Below are 25,578 nucleotides of genomic sequence, written 5' to 3'. Positions count from 1 at the left end.
ACTTAATGATAATTGTCCCAAAGAGACATAACATAGTTATTGCAAATTATCACGTTTGTGTTATCGCCTAAATCACCGTGTTTACCCCGTAACGCCGGAAAGTGAAAATAACGCACGATTCGTGCAAAATGTAACGCAGATTTGTGCAATAAATTTCCGTATTCATACCATATAATTTCGATATTTGGTAGACAAGTGACATCTACATAACTTCTGGTAACAAAGAAAATTAAAAATAAGCTGATACAATGTGATTCAAGCCTTTTTATGAGGTAACGCCGATGTACGTGAATAGTGCTTCAAGGTAACGCAGGAAAATATGCTTTTTTTCTTAAATGGTTCTCGGTCATTACACTGGTTTTACGCCTTTTATCGGCGAATATACAGTCATTTTTTTTGCAACGATGTCAATGTATTTTCTTCGTACATTTGTACCTTCTTAAGAATTATCACCAAACTTTCAACATTTTGATTGCAAAGTGGCATTTAATAAAAATTGATAATTGTTACCTGCTCAGAACATATAAATTATTGGTATTTTAACATGTTCCCTTAACATTGCCAAATAGATGATTCTCGGGGAAAGAACATATTCCCCATATTAATTTTACCTTTCTTACGAAGAAAGAAATGGTTCATAAAACGAGATAGTACCAAAGGTTTAAACATAAAATAAAATTGTGAGTTATAGTATTCACAAGAAAAAATAATAAATAACAGTGTGGTCATTTAAAGGGAGATACAGGCAAAATTTTCATTTCTTAGTTTTGAATTTTTCATCCATTATTCTGTATATGCCCTCAAAATGAATACTTTTGACAGTCAAAGGAACAAAACTTTTCTCCATATAAAGAATAAAATGGTGGTTTCCTAACTTGACCCGCGTGGATCAGGTTAGAGCGCTAGCATTTCACAATAGTTGTCAATGTGAACTCTGGAAACGTTAAAGAACATGTGAAATGAATGACTTAGGCTTGTTTCAATCATACAATATCCACAATATCTGTTGTTGTAACTTCAAGGGTTTGTTTAAGTCACCTGATTTGTTTAAAAACTAGTTGGTGATTCTGTTGGCGTCATAATTTTGTTCAAAATATATAGATATTTTTACGTTTCAAACCCAAAATATATAGAATTTAAACAGAAATTCATACTGAAACTTCAAGAAAAGTCATTTTAAAGTGATTTGAGTACATTAGATCATTTAAATATTTTTGTTATTATTTTGCCTGAATATCCCTTTAAACGATTTGTAATTCTCATTCATTAGAAATTATAAAACATTTGTTGACCATTTTCAATTAAGACAACTCTGTTAATGATTCCGTCATATTGTTTTAAGTGTAATTACCAGTGTGAAATTCAAAACAAATCCATTTGAATGAATATCTATAATTGGTTGAAAGCGGCCGTATTCATATCAACAATATTCGTAGGTACTTGATTTAATTTCTATTTCACCGAAACAGTTTTGTATTTGAGTGTAAAACAAAGAAACATTTCCATTTGGCCTTAAATAAAGTCAAAGTACTTGACACATTTTAGGTTCTCACAAGAGACTTCGGTGTGTAAGAATAAACTCAAGTGGTCGTTGACGTTTGTTTTACTTGTGACCTCTATTTCGGAATAGTGTTCGTGTGAACTAAATACGAGAGAAATGTATGTTGGAGAAACAGTTACAAATCATCAAGTGCTCTTTGTGTCAATCATTACGCCACTTCAAACCATAAGCCGATTTATTTTGCGATTTCCGCTGATGAAGCAAAAATATAAAAGAATAATTGGTCATTAAACAATGGTCTATACTAAAATCAGCGTTGTGTGTGGTTTCGCTGGTTTCGGACTCAGTAATTATATGTATTAGAAAGAGGTTGAGTAAAAAAATAAAAAGGCTAAAATAGCAAGTTACATATTTTCAATGACAGTTTTGTCCAGTACTTACAACAAAAGTGCATATGTGTTATTGCGCACATTGCGGACTATGTAAGAAATAAAAATATAATTAGTAGATATATAACACACCAAAATAACAAACATGTTTATATAAGTTGTCGCAGACTATGTATAATCGATAGCTTCATATATATTAAGTGCAGAAATTATAGACATAATCATAGCTGCATATATATTTAGTGTAGACATAATAGACACAAAACTAGTCACAAACATATTTAGTGTAGAAACTATTGACACAATTATAGCTACAAATATATCTAGTGCTTCAGTTACAGACACATTAATAGCTTGAAACATTATTTCAGAAATAACTGACCGATATCAGCTATACACGTGTTTATTATATACTTATAAATGAAATATTGAGAAATATTGATGAAATAGAATGCGTATTTTCATTTTCCGTATTTTCAATGTAAAAATTTATTTTTCACTGCAGTGAAACATATTTTCCGTATTTTCACTGGTGTCTTGCCGGACTACTTTCTTTTAAATTCTACCAGTATACAAAATTTAAGGGAAAGTTTTTCAAATTTTATCGCAAAAAAGAGAAAAATGTACATAATAAACAGAAAATTCAAGTTTTTTCTATAAATACATGATTTATTTTCATCTTGTGGTATGAAAATTACCATATTTCACTCGTGGCTACCGCCACTCATGAAATATTTATTTTCATACCACTCGATGAAAATAAATCATGTATTTATAGAAAAAACTTGAATATCCTCTATTTATTAAAGAAATAAAGAAATAAATTAAAGCTTTCAACATTTTTGTTTTATAATCTACGAACCACAAATAGCTTAAAAGATATTGGTAAAAAATAGACTAAAGAATTCATAAAAGAAAACATGGACTTAATTCTCTCAAGCAAATGTGAAGAGAGGATAACTTTAAAACTTGATGTTTAAAATGGAAAAATTCTGTCCAAAATTAATGTAACAAACGCACCTAAGGCCAAAAGCTTACGAAAATTATGTAAACATAAATAAATCAGCTTGGACATTATGTAGGAATATGTCTCTAAACATAAACACTTCCGCGGCAAGTTTTTTTTCCAAACCTAACCTTGTTTACAAAGAGCAGTATTTTGCTAATTGGTGTATTTAATTGGGCTTGTTTCTGTTTCAGCAAAACACGATATTGCCATTTCAAGTATGTAACATTCTTCTTAAGTCTGTCTCGTTAATTTGAACACTCTCATTTTTGTAACGATTCGTTTTTGAAAATGACAACAATTAAAGTGTTCTTTTTGTTATGGATGTCTCTGTGTGTAAATTGCCAAAGGGTCAGCTATAGGACACGTGAGTACCAGTAGAGATCTTTGCTCGTTTGCTTGTTATTGTTTGTTGTTTTCTTTTGTTGTAATCATATGGAAAATTAAATGAAGTTATGTATGCTTGAATATTAGCCGTTAGAATTTAATTCTTACTTATTTGGTGTTTCTATACAAAAGAAAAAAAAATCTGTTTAATATGCTATTAAATTGATGCATATACAATATTTAACTGTATACAATGCACTTTACATAGAAAGATATTGAACTTAAGATTGATTAAGACCGTTAGTCGTATTTAAGGCCGGGTGGTGATATTCGTGCCTTTAAGATGATAATTGGCCCAAAGGGACATGTTAAATATCACTTTTTATACTTATCTCCTTAATACGCATTTTAGCAACCCTAAAAACCCCATCAATTACGTGGTTATTAGATGAAATAGTGTCGATATTATAACAAGGTTAATTTAAAAATGTAGTTTTGGACATAATATTATAATGTTACTTTCAAGATATTGTTGCAAGTGTTATGGTAATTTTTTTAAAACATTCATCTCAACACACCGCTCTAAAAGTCCAATACACATATGAACATTTCGTTTTCAAAGACATAATAAAAGCTCAAGAAACGACAGTGATAATTAGCTAGTTAAAAAGTGGCCAAGAAATTTCCTGCTCACTCCAAAACTTATTATCTTTTGGAAAGGATTTTAAACAATCCGGTACAAATGTTCACAACCAAAAGATAAAGTGCAGAACGCAACATCAAAAAAATGATTCACCCAGTGTCAAGGTCACATTTACATATCAAAAGTAAAAATTAAATTCTAATTTCTCTTCCGCTGCATATCTTATCAAGCAAAGCAGCCGCGTCTTATTCATCGAGTCATGAATAAGACGCAAGGTTTACTGCGGAATGATTTTATTTTGTAAGTCATCAATCAAAACATTAATAAATTACACATTCAAATACAACAGCTTTACTCTTAAGCTTATTTAAAGTTTCTTGATTTGTGTTGCAATGTTTTTTACGTTTTCTTCAGATGGAAACACAACGTTTCCCATCTCATTCTTAACATTATAATGGACTGTGCAACTGTTTTCATGTTATCAGTGTAGTTTATCGAGACTAAATATCATGAAACCACACTAAAATTACTACACAATGCTGCAAATTTGATCTGGCTTTATGCACCTAACCGGTCTTTGTTAGTACACAAGGGTTTCTGTATATCAAAATAAACGTTAGGAACTGTAGTTGATGAAACTGCATGTTGCACTGTGCTAACTGATGTCACAACGTTTTTATCCAAGATGGCGTCCAAGATGGCCACCGCTTGCTTTCTGTTAATACATATGGATAATGACTTAACTATTTTAGTGGGAATCAAGGTTAAAATGTTGTTAGACTCATTCAAAATAAAGAAACGGTTTCCATAGTTATGAGTGAAAAATAGTTGAAATGAAATTTATTTAGAAAATGAGTACAACTAGTAAGTTTTCATGTGTCGTTTTGTAATTATGATGATGTTTATGGAATGAAAAAATAAGAGTAACATTTTTTTGTAAGTAATTTGTAAAATATTAAAAGTGATTACATAAAAAGTGAATGCGTACTTGAGCCAAAATAGCCGTGATATAACGCAGAACGTACTGTACATAATTATCATTGATATATCAATATTAAAACATCAACCTTTAATAGAAAGTGTAATTCAATGGAAGATGTCTTCTAATTTTTTCAAAATAGCTTTTGGACTGTATCAAATATAGCAAAAGTTGATCTGTATGATGATAATGGTATGTTGGTAAACTTGTTGTTTAATTGTTTGCAATGTAGTAAATGATTTCTAGCTTGAATGTAATTCCCATGTACTTAACTTTTAGTAAGTTATTTCTTACTGTAAAAAAGAAGATTGGACATGAATAATTACAACTTTTTCCAGCAGGGGATGTTGCCTATATTTCTATTGAGATTGTGTCTATACTTTTTCTTTAAACTGGCCAAATGTGTATACTCTACTACAAAACGTAAATGTCAACAAACATTGAATTAGTTACCATTTTGTTTATCATTTTGTTTATCATTAGCCTAAAAGCATTATATACAACGATGAATTGATGTCAGCAATCTTATTTTTTGGCAGATTTAATTTGTTTAGAAAAGTAAGTGTCTTTGATTTGGTTCATTTTCAACGAACACTTAGAGTGCCCATGTAGGTGTTTCACTGTTCAAATGCATGTGATGCATCTTGACTATTCAAATGTGTTGCCAGTTTTGATAAATAATATATTATGTGAATATATCATCAAGTGGCCAATCTTATTTTTTAAAGATAAAATTTTCAGATGAATCCTTTGAACTTGTTGGCATTGATGTTGCACGTTTCATTATATTAAAATTAAATTATCCAAATGACTATCCAGTTACTTTTATATTGGATGGTCTATTTATAATTCACAAAAAAACTGACATGAATGTATTTTAAGATATGTTTATTTCATTTCATTTTTTTAATTTGAATACATGTACATCGCGATAAGTTTAACAAACTGCATGGGTAGTGATCATTTTCTTCTGTTGTATCAGACAAGTGCTTGTCACATCTTAGCTGATGATATTTCCAAAGAGCATACAATGTATTTTCTTGCATGTCAGACAGGATTATCTACCGTTTACACCGGTGCTAGAAGACCCTGTCTTACACCCCATGTAAGACAAGTCGCTTGCTTTAAATGATGTCATTGCTGCGCGCCTTTTGTGAATGAATTTCGTTTTTAGGATGACGTCACTTAACCGTTATAAATGAAGTTGTAAGTTCATACGCTAATATAGGAACAAAAAGTGCGTAAGGAAAATATCAGGTTTCGTCATTTCTGTTCTGAAAATAATTGCTATGTAATATGCAAGAAAAATAATCAAACATTGGCTGTCGGTACAGACGGGAATATCTAGCTCTAGGGTAACTGTTTGAGCGGAAACTCGGCATAGCCTCGTTACCGCCGTAAACAGTTACCATCGAGCTAGATATTCCGGTTTTTACCGCCAGCCAGTGTAAGATTCTTATAATATTTAACTCTTCTTCACTTTTTTGAGATGAGCCTACCAACTTTGGCATTTTTCTCAATGGTACATATTAACCCCTTTAAGGCCTCAATAGACTGTAGGATTTTGAACTACAACACCATTGAAAACTTATATGTACAAGCAAATCCTGTTTGTGAAGGCTACTATTTCTTGAATTCATACAACTTAATACTAGATTAACAGGAAAGGACATGTTCTATCTCTTAATTCTTGTTGTATTGACCTCTCATGATGGCAGGTGACAATCTCCGCAATTAGCCCCTGATAATGTGTAAAATGAATGAAATTCCAGAACAAAAAGGGCTTAAATGTGAACATGTTAGACTTTTCCATCATTACTCATGAGACCAATAAACTGAACAGGTTTTAGGGTGCTCATTGATTTTATTCATGATTCCAGAACTTAGTAATTTCCAAAAAGCTCCCTCCATGCAATCCGCCTCCTACCTCTTAATCATTCACTTTACATGGTCAATACCAACACTTTTAACATTTACGTATATCTCAGTAATGATAGTGAATACATTATATAAGGAATTCATTCGGAGGGAATTGTTTTGGAGGGAAACCTGATGATTCATACAATATAGAAGCAAGTGTTGTACTGCTTTGAAAAATGTACGTCATATCTTTAATTAATCATGTACAACTTAATCCTACTGCCTGTTGAGGCCTTTACTTTGCTTGATATGATACATGATCCATACTTAATATGTTACAGTTATAGCACAATCTTCAAGGAGACATGGTGTATAATCAATTAGACTTTGAGACTTTCTTTTCATTGTTATTGTGCAATTTAACACCAAGAATTACAAAGATTGAAACTAACAATTCAAACAATTCATGTTTCATGCTTAGCCTTGCCGTATTTCATCTCAATTTAATGTTTTACGTATCAACTCCGAATATAAGACTTAACATGTACTTTTAAAAAGCGAACAACAACACGTTTCTACAAATATCAATAGTTTTCATTAATATAGACACCACAAAGAATCCCAGAACCTATGATTCTGCCTTGCCAGTCTGTGTAGTAATGTGAACTAACATATTTTATCTTTTATGTATAGATCATCTGCTTTTTGTCATGAATAATTGTACAGAATAAGGTTCTGTTAAATAAAACTATGATTACAATATCATATATTTGGAAATGTAAATTATGATATAATATATTGGGAGTTGTTTGATATAGCCAATCATTTTAATGTGTGATTTTTTAAGTTTCAGGCATAAAAATGAGAGAAAATATTTAAACCAACTAGTAATATTCCCCTATTTAGGTTTATGTTCAACTTCCTAGTGACCCAAATGGAGCCAAATCTCCCTACTTGGCTAAGTTCACATGTATGTGAACAATATCTTTATGTTTGTTTTTCACTAGGGTAAGCAGTAGATACATTTGGATTAATGATAGTGATATACATACATTGTTTAACTTATAATCTTAAAGCCCTTTAACGTATTTGTGGTGTTTTTTCTTTATCGAAAGCTTGTTGTCGCTGGACATTAAATGCAAAATTTTTAGTTCTTATAAACACTATACTCTTAAGCTCCTTTCATCTTCTATGTTTTTTCGTGTGTCACATAATTTTGATAACAAAAAGTAAACCAAATATTTCAGTAAAAAAAACCCCAAATAACTCTGATTTTTTTTTTTCAAAAAAAAAAATACCTGCCCTTTAGATATGCATTTCAATTTAAAAAGCTAAAGTTAAAAGTGATTAGCCTAAGACGTAACAAGAGCTGTCAAAGGAGACAGCGAAGCTCGACTTATCAAATACTGGACGTAGTAAGGAAGACAAAAGTATGAAAAAAAGTCAATTATCTCTAATAATGTATTAAGTTAATAGAAAAATAACATTTGTTAACATGAATTCCAAGTTCAAGGGGGATGATTCTGGAAATTGTCAAGCTAGAGTTATGAAGCTTGTCACACAACATGTGTGTAAAAACGTAAGATATATATTTAAAGTTTGAAGTAGATACCTTAAAAAGTAAAGAAGTTATAATATTTCTTAAAGAAAATCTTAAGTTTAAAGAGAAATGAATCTGAAAATTTTGCTTCAAGGGTTATGAACTTTGTCACATATGATGTAATTGATGATAAGGAATCAGTATTTGGAGTTTGAGGTAGATACCTTTAAAACTAAAGGAGTTATACTAAAAAGGAAAGAAAAAACATTTTTCAAGTAATAAAAACTTTAAAAAAGTAAAAAAAGTTTATGGGGGGAGATAATTCTTGCAATATAGGTACTAGAGTTTTGAACTTTGTCACATAACATGTGGTTAATTATAAGGAACATATATTTGAAGTATGAAGTTGATCCCTTAAGAAATAAATAAGTAACAGTAAAAAAATAATATTTTTAAAAGAAAATTCTAAGTTCAAGGGGAGATAAATCTGAAAATATTTGTGCTGGAGTTATGAACCCTGTCACATAAGATGTGGCTAATGATGAAGAACATATATTTGAAGTATGAAGTTGATCCCTTAAGAAATAAAGAAGTAACAATAAAAGTAAAATAATATGTTTTAAGGAAAATTCTAAGATCAAGGGAGGTATAAATCTGAAAACATTGATGCTAGAGTTATGAACCTTGTCACATAAGATTTGATTGATGATGAGGAACATAAATTTGAAGTATGAAGTTGATACATTAAGAAATAAAAAAGTTGTGAAAAATATTTTACTGCACCAAAACTTTAATCTGAAATTTGGACGCGCCGACGCCGGAGCAAGTAGGACAGCTCTCAATTTACTTCGTATAATCCAGCTAAAAGTAAGTAAGAAAGGGGCATAACTTTTAAAGAATGAATTGTAGGTTTATTGTCCTATCTGAAATGGTGTCATGTTTTATTTACGAAAATGTATATTAAGTTTGAAGTAAATTACTTTCATAATTACTGAGAAACAGAACCTACAAAAAGGTTAACCAGGGCTTAAAATTGAAGTTCAACAAGAGGCATTACTTTGCAAAAATAATTTGAAGATTATCTGCCCTTTTGAAACAGTGTCATTTCATGACAATTAACATGTACACCAAGTTTGAGGTGAATAGCTTTTAAAGTTTCTGAGAAAATGGATCTAACAATAAAGTTTATCTATGCCAACGCCAACTCCGATGAGAGGGTCATGACAATAGATCTACCTTTCTGTTTTGATAAATGAAGTTAGAAATGGTCAAAACCCATTGATAAGTAATAAAAACAAACTTATTTTATACTACAAATGAACAATGATAAAGAAAATAATTCAATTTTAAATTCTTTGAAAAATTTTTAGGTTGTAATAGTTAGTTTAAAGTTTATTTCGAACAAATTCACAATATATATACAGACAATAATGTACACAATACAAACATAATATGCTGAAAAAGGATTGGGTCCGAAAGCTGAGCTTATAAAGGCCTTCTCCTTACAGATTTACAATGCATAAAATACGGTATGACAGTATATGTGACTTGCTTGAAATATATCTGATTTTACATTGTTTTTAAGAAGTTAAAGTCAAAATTGTTTCTAACATTTAGTTATAATGTAAAGCAAAAATATATACAAAAAAATGAATGAGAATACAAGACTGCATCATTTGTTTATATAACAAATGATGCAGTCTTGTATTAAAGAGAAATAACGTAAATTAAGATAGAAAGAAATGAAGTAAGAAACTTTCAGCAAAATAGAAAAGAAGAAGAAATAAATTAAATGTGGATCATTCGGATAGTTCGGCGATTTAAATGGGAAGTATTTATTGATTTGAGCTGATGTGAATATGCTTAAGAGAATCTCCTGCTTTCTCGGATGTATGTATGGACGGCTTCAAACAGTCTTCTGTTTGCATCATCACTAATGTTTGGGTCTCCATTTAATAACTTTTGGAGAGTTGCTGAACAAATAGTAGATATAGTGTTAAGAAAAGAGGCCCTGCTGTCAGCATAGCGGTGACATCCAAAGAAAAAGTGGTAATTATTTTCCACTATGCCACACTGACAAAGTGGAGATGGAAAATATTCTTCTTAAATAGATGCTGATTTAGTGAACTTCATTCAGTACGAAGTCGAGCATGAAGGATCTGCCATTTTCTATCGACTTCATAGAAATAAATAGGACAACTAGAGCTGCTTCGTCTCAAATGAGATTTGAAAGCAAACAGTGAACGTAAATTTTGTACTTCAGTTGGAAGGGCGTTCCATTTATTCATAGCAGTTGGAAGAAAAGCATTTTGATAAAGAGTAGTTCGTGTTCGAATAGTCTGAATATTTGTAGCATTGCGTAGATCGTACCTTGAATTTTCGCCTACAGAAGTTGGAAGTAAAGAACACAAGTAATCTGGTGTTACGCCATTTTTCATTTTATAAAGTAAGATAAGCATATGATTATTTCTTCGAGATTCTAAGGATTCCTAAGGAACTTCACTGTAATAGTTAAATATTTGTGTGAAAAATATTGTTTTATATAAAGAGATAAAACATAGTAATGACAAAATCAATAATAATTCCAATTACATCTTTTTTTAGGAAACCTTTTTTTTCAACAAAAACATTATATTTACTCTCCTTGATATCTTCAAGTACGATGTTAAATGTTTTCCTGGAATTTCAAATAATTAAAATCATTGAATTTGAATGCATCCTATTGTATAACATATAATTTAAGATATGGCGGCTATCTTGGACGCCATCTTGGATAAAAAATGTTTTGACATAGGTAAGCACAGTGCAACATTTAACGTTTAATTTGATATATAGAAACCCATGTTTACTGACATAGCCCGGTATGTCCTAGAAATAGACACGATATTCGTTTGCAGCATTAACACGTGTTTACATGTTATCTCCTGTTTGGCATTTGTACAAAACACATTGGTATAAGAGCTGTTGCACTGCATTGTCAGAAAGATGTTTTAAACCTATCCATTTCTTTACTTTAAGAAACTAGAAAAACAAGTTTGTTTTGTAAAAACATTAAATGTAAATATCTTTTAAAGTTTTGTATTTTTGTTTTTAGATAATTGGATAGTCTTGCGTGGATATAGTTTTTGCTTAACACTTTTGTTAACACTTTAAATGCCGCCTGATTATAGTAAAGCGAGGTTACAAAGCTTTTTTATTTCGGTAAAAATCTTGAAACGTGTAAAACTAGATAACTTGCACATGCTTTTTCTAAGTGTTCGAACCATATAGAAATGTTAGCAATAAAATAATCACATATGACATATTGTAAACCGGAATAAAAAGATAATGAGTAGTTTATAATTAATGAACAACGTTTTATCTTTAATTTAATGCACAGTTATGATGCAAAACCAAGTTAAAACTCCACATTCCAACAGAACAGACCAGTACATTACTTTTATTTTCTAGGATTATTCAAATGTATATTGTCTTATAAGCCTGCAATGAATACATTTATACAACGAAATCTGGTAAATATATGTATGGCGACTGTTTATGATACACATGAAGCTAACAATTTAACAGCATTAACTTCATCACCAGTCCTATTCTCCTATTGATTTTCTCCAAATAAGCTAATATATCAGCGTAAGCTAAAATAAATCCACAGATTTGCAACAGGTACAGAGGGAAATACTGAAGAAAAAAAAAACACTGCAAATTAAAAAAATTGTAAATAACATTCAATTTTCTTGAATTGATATTTTTCGTTTGTTTCTTCTATATTTAATTTTGTCAATATTTACATTTATTTCTTGCGTAGCTTTTGTTTTATTTTTTTCGGCCGAAGGCCGTCTGATTTCACCTTGACTTTCGCTAAGAAATGAATATAGACAGAATGAGCATTAGTCATTTTTACACTTATAGCCTGTTCGATTGATACTTTAGATGAACTTCCGTTATAGGTAGAGGTCTGTTCGATTGCGCGATGGCAAGAAGTGTTAGAAAAAGTCAGAATAAATATTAAAACCAAATAATGATATTTTCTAGATGTATCTAACAGCTTTTCAATAAATATATGAAATTAAATATGACATATCGCCTTTTTGATACTTTTGCGTTCGATTGGGTTTCTCTTCTTAGCTGTTCTAGCCATTATATTCTCTTCTCGAAACGGGCATAAGACGATTGAAACAAACTTTCAACTAATTTACAGTTGCAAAATTCTCCTTGTAATTGGTGTACAGTTTCTACTAAATCTTTGTGTTATTATAAATTTTTATAAATTCTTATTCAAATTAAATTCCAATTGATTAAAATTAAATATTGTAACTAATGTTGTTTAAATCTAAGATGACAATTAATGTGGAAAACATTGCGGGTAAAAATGAACTGAAATAAAATTATTGAGGACGAATAAAATGGTCTGTTTGCGGTAGGCATTATTAGTAGTAGGTTATCCTATGTAAGTTAACAAGTTTGACTTCGGCCGAGTATCTTTTTAAAGATACTTCTTGTTTCGATTGAATTTTCCATATATTTGCGTCCAAATTTTTCATATCTAATTTTGTGGATATTTAATTTCGTCAATATAGTTTTGCCGATATTGTGTTTTTTTCTTTTATATACCTTAATAGATTGTTGGGTAATTTCCTCTATTTTATCAAATTTACCGACATTTTTATTTATTTATTTTTTTAGCTTTATGTTGATTTATTCGTTGAAATTATATTTGATAATTTCACAGTGAAGATGTGTAAGCTCAGTCGGTAGAGCCACAGTACGGTATTGCGAGGGACAGTCTTTCAAAAGATTCCACGGTCGCTTTTTGAAATAATACGCAAATATCAGAGATAATTAATTATTATCTGTAGCAATCTACGAGTAAGAATTCTTTCTTATGACTGATGTAAAGTTATCAAAAGATATTTTATTATTTAATTGCATGACATAAACTTTTTTTGAACAGTGATATGGAGTTACTGCAATATATCTCTCCGACCCAAAATTAAGGCCGTCATGGTGTAAATTTTCTATCTTCTTGAAATGTATGTTTTAATGGTTAAAACAAGCAATCAATCATATTTTTTGTTTGAAATAAATAAATAATAAAGTCGCTATTTAACGTTAATTTTCGAACTTATTTGTCAGATCAAGACTGCTTGTATTTATGATAAATTTGTCTGAAATTGAGGCTACCTGTAGGGAAAACAAATTTTAATATTCGAGTCAATATTGAGAAAATTTCATTTGAACTCCTTTTTTAAGCATTAAATAAAAAGAAATGTGTGTGTTTGTTGTGTAAGGTATAATTTTTTTTGATTCTCGTTCGTTGCTACGCGACTCGTGAGAATACTGGTTTTAAAGCTATATCGATAATATAAAATTTGATCTTACACAGAAACAGACAAACACACACATATCCGCAATATATTTTTGTCAATATTTTCACTCTTCTACATCTTTGTTGACAATTTCACTTGTTTCTTTTGTATTTTATAGCCGATATTTTCAATTGCTTTTATTCATATGTAGTTTTTTCCCTTAGATTTCATAATTTCTTCTATTTATTTGTCACTTTGTCTATGATATGTTTTTTTTATATTCTATTTGTTTTCATTTTTATACTTTTCTCGATATTTTCGCTTGTGTCTCGCTATATTTTGTTAATATTTTCAATTCATTATTTATTTATTTTGCATTTTTCTCAGAATATCTAATTATTCTTTATTCTTATCTTTTTACATATCTCTGTTGATATTGTTGCTGTTTTTTGTTCTATATACATGTACTTTAAATCTGTCGATAATCTCCCTTGTGTCTTCAATATTTTGTCGATATTTTCATTTATTTCTTCTTTTATGCAGTTAATATTTTCATTTGACTTTGTTGATACTTATTGCCAATATTTTTATAATTATTTCTTCTATAATATATTGTCGATATTTTAACATTTTGTTTATTTTTAGCAATATTTTCACTTATTTCGTATATAAAATGTTATTAATATTATAACTTTTTATTTTTCTATTTACTTGTGTTTACTTTTACTGATATTTTTACTTTTTTTGCTAAACTATATGTGATGCACTTGTTTTATCTTTATCTTTGTATTTACACTTGTGTTTTCTTTGATGCAGAAGATACTCCTTTCATCTTTAATAAATTCGATTTTACGACAATTAATTCACTATCAGTATTGTATTTCTTCCAGAAAAGAAATGCACTGATGCCGGTAACAGATTTGATAATAGCAAGATCCTACATGATTCGCAAATAGGCAGGTACATGTATCGCAGATATCAGTGTCGGACAGATTATGTCAGTAATATTCCAGACTTGGGGGATATTGTGTTTAAGTGTATGTTCATTGACGCGTTAGCATCATATGAATGGAAAGCCACGTCAGCTTGGTTTATTGAAGGCGGTAGTTTATATCTACAAAATGTGACATGCGAACGTATGTATTTATTTATTTCTATTTGTAGCAATAAAATTCAATATTCTGAATCATTTTCTAAAAAGAGTCGTGTTTGTACTACATCTCTTAACAGTATTACGTAATTATCTATGGGTATTTATACTGATTCAGAATTTGTAGCCTCTTCTATAGTTTAACTCTTCAATTGATATATTTTCCCTCTATCAGATGTTTAAATGAAAAGTCCTATATGTTTATGAATGAACCATAATCTAATAAATGTATTAAATACAGAAATCGAACATATTTTAGAGATTTAATGTGAAACATTAGCGTATCTATATTATTAAAAGTTTTTTAAGCATTACTGACTTTATAATATCACCAGCAAAGAAAAAATGTTCAGCTCCACCATTGCCAAAGGACATGACCAGAGAAGTAACGACTAGGTACCTAATCCCTGTCACGATCAATAATGCTAAGAAAGCCATACACGATTTCTACACTGGTGATACAGTAAAGTACAGCTGTAAACCGGGGTAAATACTGTTTCAATGTATTTTTGTTGTATTATTTCACATGACGACGCTCTTTTTAAATGGTTATCTTATCTAACAATAAATTTTCATTGCTACGACCATAATCAGAAAACGCTTAATATTTACTTTAAGTAGAATATAATCATTCCAAGCAATTTCACGGAGTTCACTAATACAATAACGACGGCAGATTTGTTAGAGGTATGCGTCCAAGAATAACATAACCAGGGAAATAAAATATGGGACATTTTCACTGAAGGATGAATTGAGATATAATAAAACTTGTATGCATAGAATAATGTGCAACAAGCCAAAGAATAGAGGTCTAGATTTGTTCTATCTCTTTGTTAACTTTCAAATCTGCCGTTAAGATACTTAAATGTTTACTTATGATGTTCACTTGTTACCAAGTTTGTTTCAAATTGCTTTCTCTTCTATACGAAATAAGTGATAGGGTATTTTTGTTGTATCTTCAAATTGTTAAAGGTCTTCATTTTAAGGTATTACAGCATATAAAACATGTCTTTGATTTTGCCATAGAACATCATATATCAAAGCGAAGAAGCATATAAACATGAACATCTTTTTTGTTTGTTTTGCAGTTATATATTATCGAATGAATTGGATACATTATTACTTTCTGATGATAACTACTATGACTATAACGAATCATCGTCACCATCAACAACAACAATTGCAGAACCCGCCCCAATTTTAAAGGATATTACTTGCAATGTGGATGGATTCTGGAATGGTTTTCCCGATTCTGAATTGTTCTTTGGTGAATGTCAAGGTGAATTTTGACCCTATTGTTAAAAAGCCCGTTGCCTGTAATAGTTTTTTGATACCAAATAAGTTCTTTTTTCGGGTTGGGGGGACAATACAAGACGTAATTGTTTATTTTTTCCTTGAATTTAATCCACGCCAACTCATTAACTTGGACGATTTTTAACATAACAACATTTTGTGAGGCTCCAACTCGTTTAACCCGTTTATAATATCATTGTAGCACATTGCTAAAATTAAAATAGTAACAGTTAAAACATATACATGCTATTAATAAGATAAATATTTTGATCAATTATTTAATCTATTAACAGAATAGAAGAATGGCAAAAAAAAATCTGACAAAAATGTATGGGTTAAAGTTGTCATATGCACAAGTGAAATATTATCTAGATATGATGCAGTAATGCTAATTTACAAATAGAGATTTCACAATTGCCCATCTATTGTTTTCTTCTCTTGTCATATTTGTATAGAAAAGGTATCAAAGTAATGCATCTTTTCTTTCAGAAACTGAAATATTTGCCAATATTCTGTAAATATTTGTCTGTCTGAAGCCAATATGAATCTGTAGTACATTTAAAGATCCTGTTACACAATTTTTTTCATGGTTTTATTTCATAAATATGATGCTCAAATTACGATTTGTCAATATTGTAAGTTCCAATAAGCATTATTTATAAAGATATTACCCAATTTAACATTTCATAGAAATAAAGGGAGGTAATTAGAAATTTATTTTCTATAATTCTAAGTCAAATTTTCCAACGAAAAATGAATGCAAGTAATTTATTAATTAAATCTAATGTGCACAATTATTAGCAGTACACATTTTACATATTCTGCATAATTATACTGTGCTTCTCTTAGTTCACGGTACTTAACACTTTAAAACAGAAAAGAAAACAAACAATGAACCTATGGTTCAAAAACTGTCATATGCTGTAACATTTAGGTATTGTTATACTATATGACACAAGAAAACAACAATATATTCAATAAAAATTAGTTTTTTTAGGTCGAAAATAGACCATGTATCGGCCATTTTGAAACAGTATGTTATCATTAAAATTGAGGTAAATGGCGTTAAACTATGGGTTTTGCATGTTTCGGTTAATATTTCTATATGGTATACGGCTCAATTTTAAATATTAAACCTATATTTACTTTGTGACTCAAAAATTATTTTTTCAACGAACGAGAACATTTAGAAAATGACGATTGTTTCCAACATACGCAAAAAATGTATGGACCATTGTAGCTTTTTGCAGAAATTTGTAACATGTTGTTCTGTTTAACGTAAAAATCTAAAGATTTAAAATATTTGCACAAAAACTTTGTTGTTTAGGTGTATGAATAAAAAATGTCAATTCTGACAAATTTTAACACTGGTCACATGGATATATGCCATTATCGTGAACTAAGTGATGACACGGAATTAGTGATGTTGAGTATATGTACAAATATATATATTTTTTGCTAGTGTTGTATACACACAGTAACAATATCAATGACAAAACATACAGGATCTTTAAAGTGACGTTATGCCCATCCAAAGGTATAAAGTGAGTTAACGGTTGCAGATCAAAAACGTTCTCATTTTGCCATAATATCTTTTAATTCAATAAGTAAGTTCGCATAAACAATAAATAAGGCACAGATCCAAGTGAAATTTCTGTAAATCAATTAGAATTTATCTATAATGTTTTAGTTTATAAAAAGAGTGGAACAGTCTTTTTGAATTTTAGGCAGATTTATATTTTTACCCTTAACATTTTCCAATATCAACTGTTGATCAAACACCATTTTGTCAGTCAATCTTTTAAAATATATAGTCAACTCAGCTCAACTTGACTATAAAAATATGAGTATAATGTCTCTTTAAACATATTACCAATTAAAGGTTTTGTCTCCAATGTATTATCTCCATTTTTCTTGACATGTTGGTTTATGATTGTTATTTACAAATATGATTTGTGCGATGTAATAACTTATACATGTAATGGGATACTGAACATACAGTTAGTGATGTCATATTGAATACAAATATTAATGTCCTGTTTTTTTAATTTGTTATTGTCATTTTCAAACTATGATACCGTAAAAAGTAATTTGTTTACATGTAATTTGTCCTATTTGACTTAAGTCTCAAATTATTCATGTTTATTTGAAATATCATTTACAAATATAAATCCACGAATAAATAAAATTGTGATGAAAAAGCTTTAACTTTCTGTTATCAATTCATGTTTATTAAATAGTGGCATACATAAATATCAATATCAAGCTAATCAATAAGTATGATAAAGGCTTTTATAACATCATACAGAATTTATATCTTATTAATTATCAAGTTACAGTGTATTTAACTATAAATATTATTCATATTTTGACCAGCTTTACATGTCATTGTCATAATTGATAGCTAAATGTGCCTTGCTTTTCTATATTAAGTCATAAAATAAATCATTGTCTTTAAAAAGTACTGCACTAGAAGTTTACAAACGTATAAAACAAAGTGTAAATAAAGGAAGTTAAATAGACTAAGTAACAGTGACTTTCCCTATTGGTGTTTACGTTCTTTTTTCCAATAACTTTTACTTTTGTTTACCTTGTTTAAAATAGTGATGTATCATCTGCAAATTGTGCAATTTATATTCGTCACCATAGATAAGTATAGCTTTAACATCATTACATTTTTAATTCTAAAAACCAGTATTTCTGAGCAAAAAATTAATATTTCCGATGAAACGGGGTCATCTTGCTTACACCCTCATTTAACTTTCAAATTGATGAATGTAGATACACACAATTTAGTATTACACAAGTTTTAGCATTGTAAAAAGATAATGATATTGATTTCCAAAACATAGGACTAAAATCAAACAGTGTAAATCATTTTTCTATAAATATAAAAGATTGTATCAAAAATTATTTTAAAAAACGATTATCATATATTAAAATCGGGTATGTTATTACCGTCAGTAAATAATAATCTAGTATTCTCTTCAATTTATCTACTTATTACTCATATAGTTTGATCTATTGACACTTAGATAGGGAAAACACCTTTTAATTATATTTGCTTTACAACCATAAGGCAATTGAGAAACAACATTTAAACATTTCAAAACTGTTTCTTACTATTTTAGTTTGTTTTATTTTGAAATGCATCTATTGTATCTAGTTTTTGCCTTCTTGAAAAGTTATCTACACTATTAGCATAATGTCCAATTTAGTTCCAAAACCAATAAAAACCTGGCTTTTATCACTTTTCATATTTTTAATGTAAATGAAACTTCATCATATGAGAGCAAACTTTTAAGCTTTAGAGATTCAATTGTAGTTTACTTCATCTGTAGTTTACTTCATCTGTAGTTCAGATCTTTGTATTGTTTCTATAGTAACTACACAATTTCTCAATGCTATATCAATCTTTGACTCTTCAGTTAATTTCACCTTATAATACAAATTTCCATAATTACAACAAGTTTTATTCTAATATATCATTTTGTCATAAAATTAATGTTGCACCATCCATGTTCCACAATGACATTTTTCTAAGCAATGTGATTTATCGTAATTTGAAAAATAACAAGCAGGTTTTATTCCACATTTTATTCGATTTAATCTTGACCAAATCATAGCTTTTCTTATTGTGTTACATAGCCACTTTGAATTGTAAAGAAAAGTCTTGTTTGAAATTTACTATTAATTCCCTGCGGTCTGGAGAGGTATTGGTACGCGTTTAACTTTTGAGGCATGGAGGAGCACGTGACCTGTTTTCGGTACATGGAGGAGCATGTGATCTGTAAACCGTACATGATAGGTTAATTGACCTTTTCGAAAACCTGGTTAAATACCGTTTGCCGGTACGTTACGATAATCCTCTAGGGAATAAGTCAGAATTACACTTAATTAAGAACAAAAACTATTACGTGATATTTTTAATTTTCTATAATTATAATACCGTTTAAGGTGGAAAAACTTGAATGATGTGTTTGAAAATTATCAATGTTTCTTTAATATGTATCTCAAAATGTTACAAACAATAAATTGTTTATACTGAAAATCTACAAAATTAAAATATTCGTAGTGGTATCTGCCATAATAAAATAAAAAGAGATGTTTTCTGCGAAAACTTGTGTGTTTGCTTATTTTTTTTTGCTCGGAATTATTCATAAAATGGTAGGCCTATGTAATCTTTTTCTTAAAAAGAAATAATTGTTTTATGTTCGACCTTCTCCGGTCATAAACGGTCACCAGTCCAAAGACCTTCTTCTATATTGATCGATTATTGTCAAATATATTCCTGATACAAAACGTTTATTTATCCAACCACCCAAACAATGTTGAAGATAGTTAAATGAAATATCTTTATATCATCAAAAATGTTCCCCGCAGGAAACCATTTTACTTGTTTTATTTTGTAGCGTACCTTAGAGGTGTGCTTATGTGATGCACTTTTGCCTCATCTGACGTAAACCGACAGTCATTATCAACATTTTCTTCCAAATCAGCATATCTTGTTAAACCACACTACGTATTTTTCAACTTCATAGGCATTTTATTGCAGTCTATAACGTTGGTCAGCATATGTATTTATGCACCTTTGGGCTCCCTTATGGATTCATTCAATATTTGGAAAGTTATTGCCCTTAACTTACTAAAATATGTTTAGTTTTCAACTTGTGGCATATGTAGCCCAAAAAATATTGACATATAGTCATACGATTGACAAAACAATGGAGTGTTGGGGCACCCGTGTCCTATGGACACAATTCAAGTTCTATAAAGCAAAAGTACAATTTTGTAAAATAGGATTTGATATAGTGATGTAAAAAGTATGATATGCGTTTTGAATTTTAGTTTTTACCAAAGCAGGTTATGATGTCTTTGTGACGACAGTCAATTAAATACGTTTTGGTCTCGAATTTCTTTCATTCCTAGTTTCACGTCTTTTTGTATTTTTGACTTTCCATCCAAAAATACCAGTATGGATGACATACATCAGAAACTATTGGTTAAACATCAGTTGTTGTTAATACATTAAAGAAAGCCTTAAGTATTTTATGTTTCAGCAATAGAATGTGATGCAACCCCTTATGCTGATATAAGTAATGGAACTATTACAAACTACAAGGCAACTTACGAATTCCTTGAAAAGATGATATTGGAATGCGATGACGGATATCGGCAAAACCGCGGTGTTAAATCTGTTCTTTGCATGACACCATCAAGTTTCAGTAAATTCTTTTTGAGTGATTTTGGCTGCAAACGTGAGTATTATTCAGAAATCTTTGCTTTCTTTTATTGGAATTGTTTTTTTTTCTTTTTTATAAAAGAAGAAGAAGAAGAAGAAGAAGAAAAAAAAAACGGATGATCACATTAACAATATTTGGCTACGAAGAAAACTTTTCAAATATGCACATACGTGTTATATTGGTGAAGAGTTTTAAATCGGTTTGAATTTAAAGATACTGACATATCAATTAAGAAATCATAATTTATTGAAAACATAAAAAGAACATTGATGGATGCCTCATTATTTTAGGGATCCGTTGTATTAAACCGGAGAGCCCGAGTAATGGCTTTCTTAGAATAGATCATAATTATGTAAATGGAACAGTTATTTACGGATGCGAATCTGGTTACGACATGATAGGATATTCGGAGTGGAGATGTCAATCAAACGGAAAATGGGACCACGATTGTGTCAAATGTGCGAGTGAAGGTAACTCATAATTTTTACATATTAACACACACATACATACGCCAGCACGCGCTCACTCACCAACGCACGTGCACACACACACACACACACACACGCATGTAAGCACGCTGACACGCACGCACACACGCCATGTCGTATGCAACAGTTTAAAAAAGTGGATAACAAAAACATTATACCCCTTGTGCAAATAATATTTAAACTTAAACGCTTTTTAACATCACTTTGACTATGCACAACCTATCTTAAATAAATAACCATCCGGTAAAAATACACTGAATGTGTTGTGTTTATCCTACAATATTAGTGGCTTCTTTTTAAATACTTTCTGATGACGCAAGTCAAACTTCTGTCAATATTTGAGTCACACGTGTTGGTTATTTTACATTTTCTTTATACTAACTTACCTAGTAATATGACTGAATTTTACATAAAGCAGGCATTTTAAATTGATCTCAGGGAAACGTTCTTATTTCGCTACTTGTACTGGTCTCGTAAAATGATTTGCCTGCTTGCAACAAAAGTTTCTAACTTTACGATAGATGCAGAGCATAGATCAATATCTATGTCGTGAGGTTATGGTATGAACTTTTTGCTATTCAGTCAGTGAGTAATTGAAATTCTTTTTTCAATGATAAATAGTTTTGTCTAATTTAATACATTGACAAGTTCAGTTTAGGTATTTTGCGTGGTGAAAAAATAAATTTGCTCGTGATTGTCTTCAGATCCATACTGTTCTCCGCCATGTTTGCCACATGGAGCTATGATTAAACATTCTTCAGGGAGTTATCAGATGGGTGACGTGATACATGTAACATGTAAATCTGGCAAATATTACGGAGGCTCCACTAATCGGACCTGCATGAACAATAGGTACTGGAGTGGTACCCCTATAGATTGCACGGGTAAGTTACGTAATACACTGCCTGCAATCCCGCATATAATATATTGCCTTTCAATTCAATGTTAAAAGCTCAACATATATTCGCTCGATGGTCCGACATACTGATTGTGACGAAGCAAAGATTGTTAAGATGTTTAGATGTTTATTCACTTCAAAAACATTTTACAGGTTAGTATGTTTTGTGAGACGAAATACCTCGTTTTTAAAGACTTTTTTTCGTGTACTATAGGCAAAATGAAAACTATTGAATATAATTTCTTTAAACTTGACATGTTGTTAGAATATGTTAAAAAAACATTTTAAACGGAAAAACACTGGGGTCACCGCTCATATTTTCAAGTTATGGACTTCAATCTTGGATTGGACTTTTTCGTTAAATTCAAGAGCCGATAGTTTACCATGAAGGGAAGCAATATATTTTTATTTTCTTATTTTCACGAAACTTACCTTGGTTTTAATCAATATGCAAAATTGCAGGAAAGAATTTAAAGCGGATAGTTTTTTCCCCACTTCTTTTTTAAGCTGTGCATTTTTTGCTTTTAAAATGGCCTTATTTTTAAGAATTTAAAGTACCTTTATTATCATTGAAACACATTATAAGAGAAACGATATAAGGAATTGCATGTTATAACGTATTGTACACAACAATAAAAAGAAAAACATGATTCAGAAATAACAACAAGAATTCATTTAAGCATGTATAAGTTATCTGCCCTTGAAATGACCTGAAATAATTAGAACATTCTGATTCAGGGGGGCAGATAACCCAAAAACAGGAACGGTGACCCCAATTTTCTTTCGCTTAAAATGTTTTTGTTATCAAATTCTAACAGCATGCAAAGTTCTTATGAACAGTTTTCATTTTGCCTATATGTCTATATGAAAACTCCCGGGACCGTCCTTAACCAAGAACATACACATTCGTGCATATTTGATTATTTTTTTCATATAATTCACAACTAATTTAGATAAGAACAAATGTATATTTATGATTTACAGGGGCGTCTTTGTTTGATTCTAGCGCTGGGATAGAGTTAATATCAGCTATGAAACAGATGTCAGAGACTAAGAAGGAAAACTCGACTAAAACAGATACAATAATGTCAAAGACTATAAAGTGGAACAGTGGAGGTTTAGACGTTTACCTGCTTGTCGATGTATCTAAAAGTATTACACCGCAAATGTTTAACACAACATTAAGTTTTCTATTTGCTTTACTCCCAGAGGTATTTATTTCACTTATTCATCTGAGTAATTGACCTTTAAAGGAAAAAAAAAAACATTTAAAGTAAAAAAGAAAAAAAAAAACAAAAAAAAAACAACCAAACACTGAAAGAACATTACTGATACAAAAAAGCCAAATTGATAATACGTTATTAATCACCCATTTCAACGACTTTATTCGTACTGTTTAATGTTTATATATGTAGTATCTTTTTTGAGTTATTGTGCCATATAGACATAGAATATAATTTTCCTCTCTATACAGCGTGCATAAATATTGGTAATAAATCATTACAAAAATGTCAATTTTGTTACTTTTCATATGCTGATTGTAATGTGTTATTTCACGACAAACTCCTAACAAAGATTGTTCTTGGAACAGAAACAATATTCTTTTTTCCACAATTAGCCTTTTGGCCGAGGAGATATAAAACATTTTAACACAAATTGAATTCAAATTCTTTATTTGACCGGTCAAGTTCAATCAAAAGTCAGTAAATGTCTAATTTGAGTTAAACATAATATCGGTTAGACATATTGTATTTTCTGTCCAGGGATAAATCAAATTCATAACATAAAAAATAAAGATATGGCAAAGTTATGAAAATTTAAATTTCAATGATTTGATATTGGTTGTTGTCAAGGTCATTTAAAAGTCTAGGGCAAATTAGAATAATTCAGCATGAGCGTGTTCCGCATAGAAGATATAGAGGAATTCAAGTTGTCAGTTTTGTCAAATGTGCTATTTTGTCTGAGTATGAATCAAATCCGAAAATAAGTAACAAACTATAACAATTCAATAATTTGACATAACGGTCATGGTCGTTTTGACTTCAATGTTATACTTAAACTTTTTAGCATACGGATGTTATCATCAGCCATTCATTAAAAACAAATCAAAGCAAAAATCAAGCTATTTTTGTTCAAATCTAAATGTTATTGGTGAGTGAAGGTCATATTTAATTTGATCAATATGTAGTACGAAGACAAGCTATAAAGAAATAATAACTAATGGTAGGTAATAACTGATTTTCGGATCGCAACGGGAACGGACAAGATGATTGTTGCTATGTGTTTTTTTTTTTGAAAAAACTCGAGCTAATAAAACGTCTTGAAATTCCATTTGCTTGTAATGTCAGGGATTTGTTAACATCAGGGCTTGAAAACAAGGGTATTTGTACATAAACACGTTTGAAGGAAAGCACTTAGTCGTAGTCATTATGTTGCAGATTATAGTTGTTCATTCTACTTTATGAAGTGTATAAATCTATAAAATGTATATGCTGCAGAACTGATTTTTGAAAAAGAAAAATGATAGAAAGATGTTATCATTGTTAAACGGTTAAACCCCTACTTAACGTAGCATCATAATGTTTTGTTACGAAAATTCAGTTTGCGAAAACCATCAATGTGTGATAAATTAGAGAGAAATTCTAAATAACAATCAAACCTAAAATTGAATTTTATATTAAGGACACTGTATATACTGTCAATATATTCTAAAAAAAAATTTATAACTAAATAGACTTAAAGAAATAAAAAAATCAATGAGATACTTTTTCGTCAGTTTACATTCAATCATCCTTATTAAAGCTTGGTATAAATGATGGTGATACTGGTACAAGACTAGCGCTGACATTCTTTGGCACCAAACCGTGTAGGATGTTTGACCAACATTCAACAAATTTCGAAGAGGTATTAAGTCATACGAAGAAGCAGCAGAAGAAATTGGAAGTTATATGAATA

General features: G+C 30.1%; 1 protein-coding gene across 1 annotated transcript; it reads left to right on the top strand.

Annotated features, from left to right (window-relative positions):
• The first annotated feature begins 3,105 nt into the window (after positions 1–3,105).
• On the top strand, positions 3,106–25,575 carry LOC132738904 (complement receptor type 2-like). The gene is made up of 9 exons (XM_060726512.1): positions 3,106–3,263; positions 14,442–14,687; positions 15,037–15,187; positions 15,790–15,980; positions 21,055–21,252; positions 21,528–21,707; positions 22,430–22,609; positions 23,608–23,834; positions 25,426–25,575. The coding sequence occupies exons 1-9, from the start codon at positions 3,188–3,190 to the stop codon at positions 25,573–25,575; spliced, it is 1,599 nt and encodes a 532-aa protein (XP_060582495.1). The 5' UTR covers positions 3,106–3,187.
• The last annotated feature ends 3 nt before the right edge of the window (positions 25,576–25,578 follow it).

This window comes from Ruditapes philippinarum, unplaced genomic scaffold (assembly GCF_026571515.1).
Source record: "Ruditapes philippinarum isolate M1 unplaced genomic scaffold, ASM2657151v2 ctg1910_1_1_1_1, whole genome shotgun sequence".
NCBI lineage: Eukaryota > Metazoa > Mollusca > Bivalvia > Venerida > Veneridae > Ruditapes > Ruditapes philippinarum.
The sequence above is the reverse complement of the archived record's forward strand: the minus strand, read 5'-3'. Positions and strand labels throughout refer to the sequence as shown.

Bases quoted from the DNA above. Each gene is read 5' to 3' on its own strand.
- LOC132738904 (XM_060726512.1), top strand. From the start codon at position 3,188: ATGACAACAATTAAAGTGTTCTTTTTGTTATGGATGTCTCTGTGTGTA. The intron at 21,253-21,527 runs GTGAGTATTATT...TCATTATTTTAG, and splicing joins GAGTGATTTTGGCTGCAAAC to GGATCCGTTGTATTAAACCG. The intron at 22,610-23,607 runs GTAAGTTACGTA...TATGATTTACAG, and splicing joins TACCCCTATAGATTGCACGG to GGGCGTCTTTGTTTGATTCT.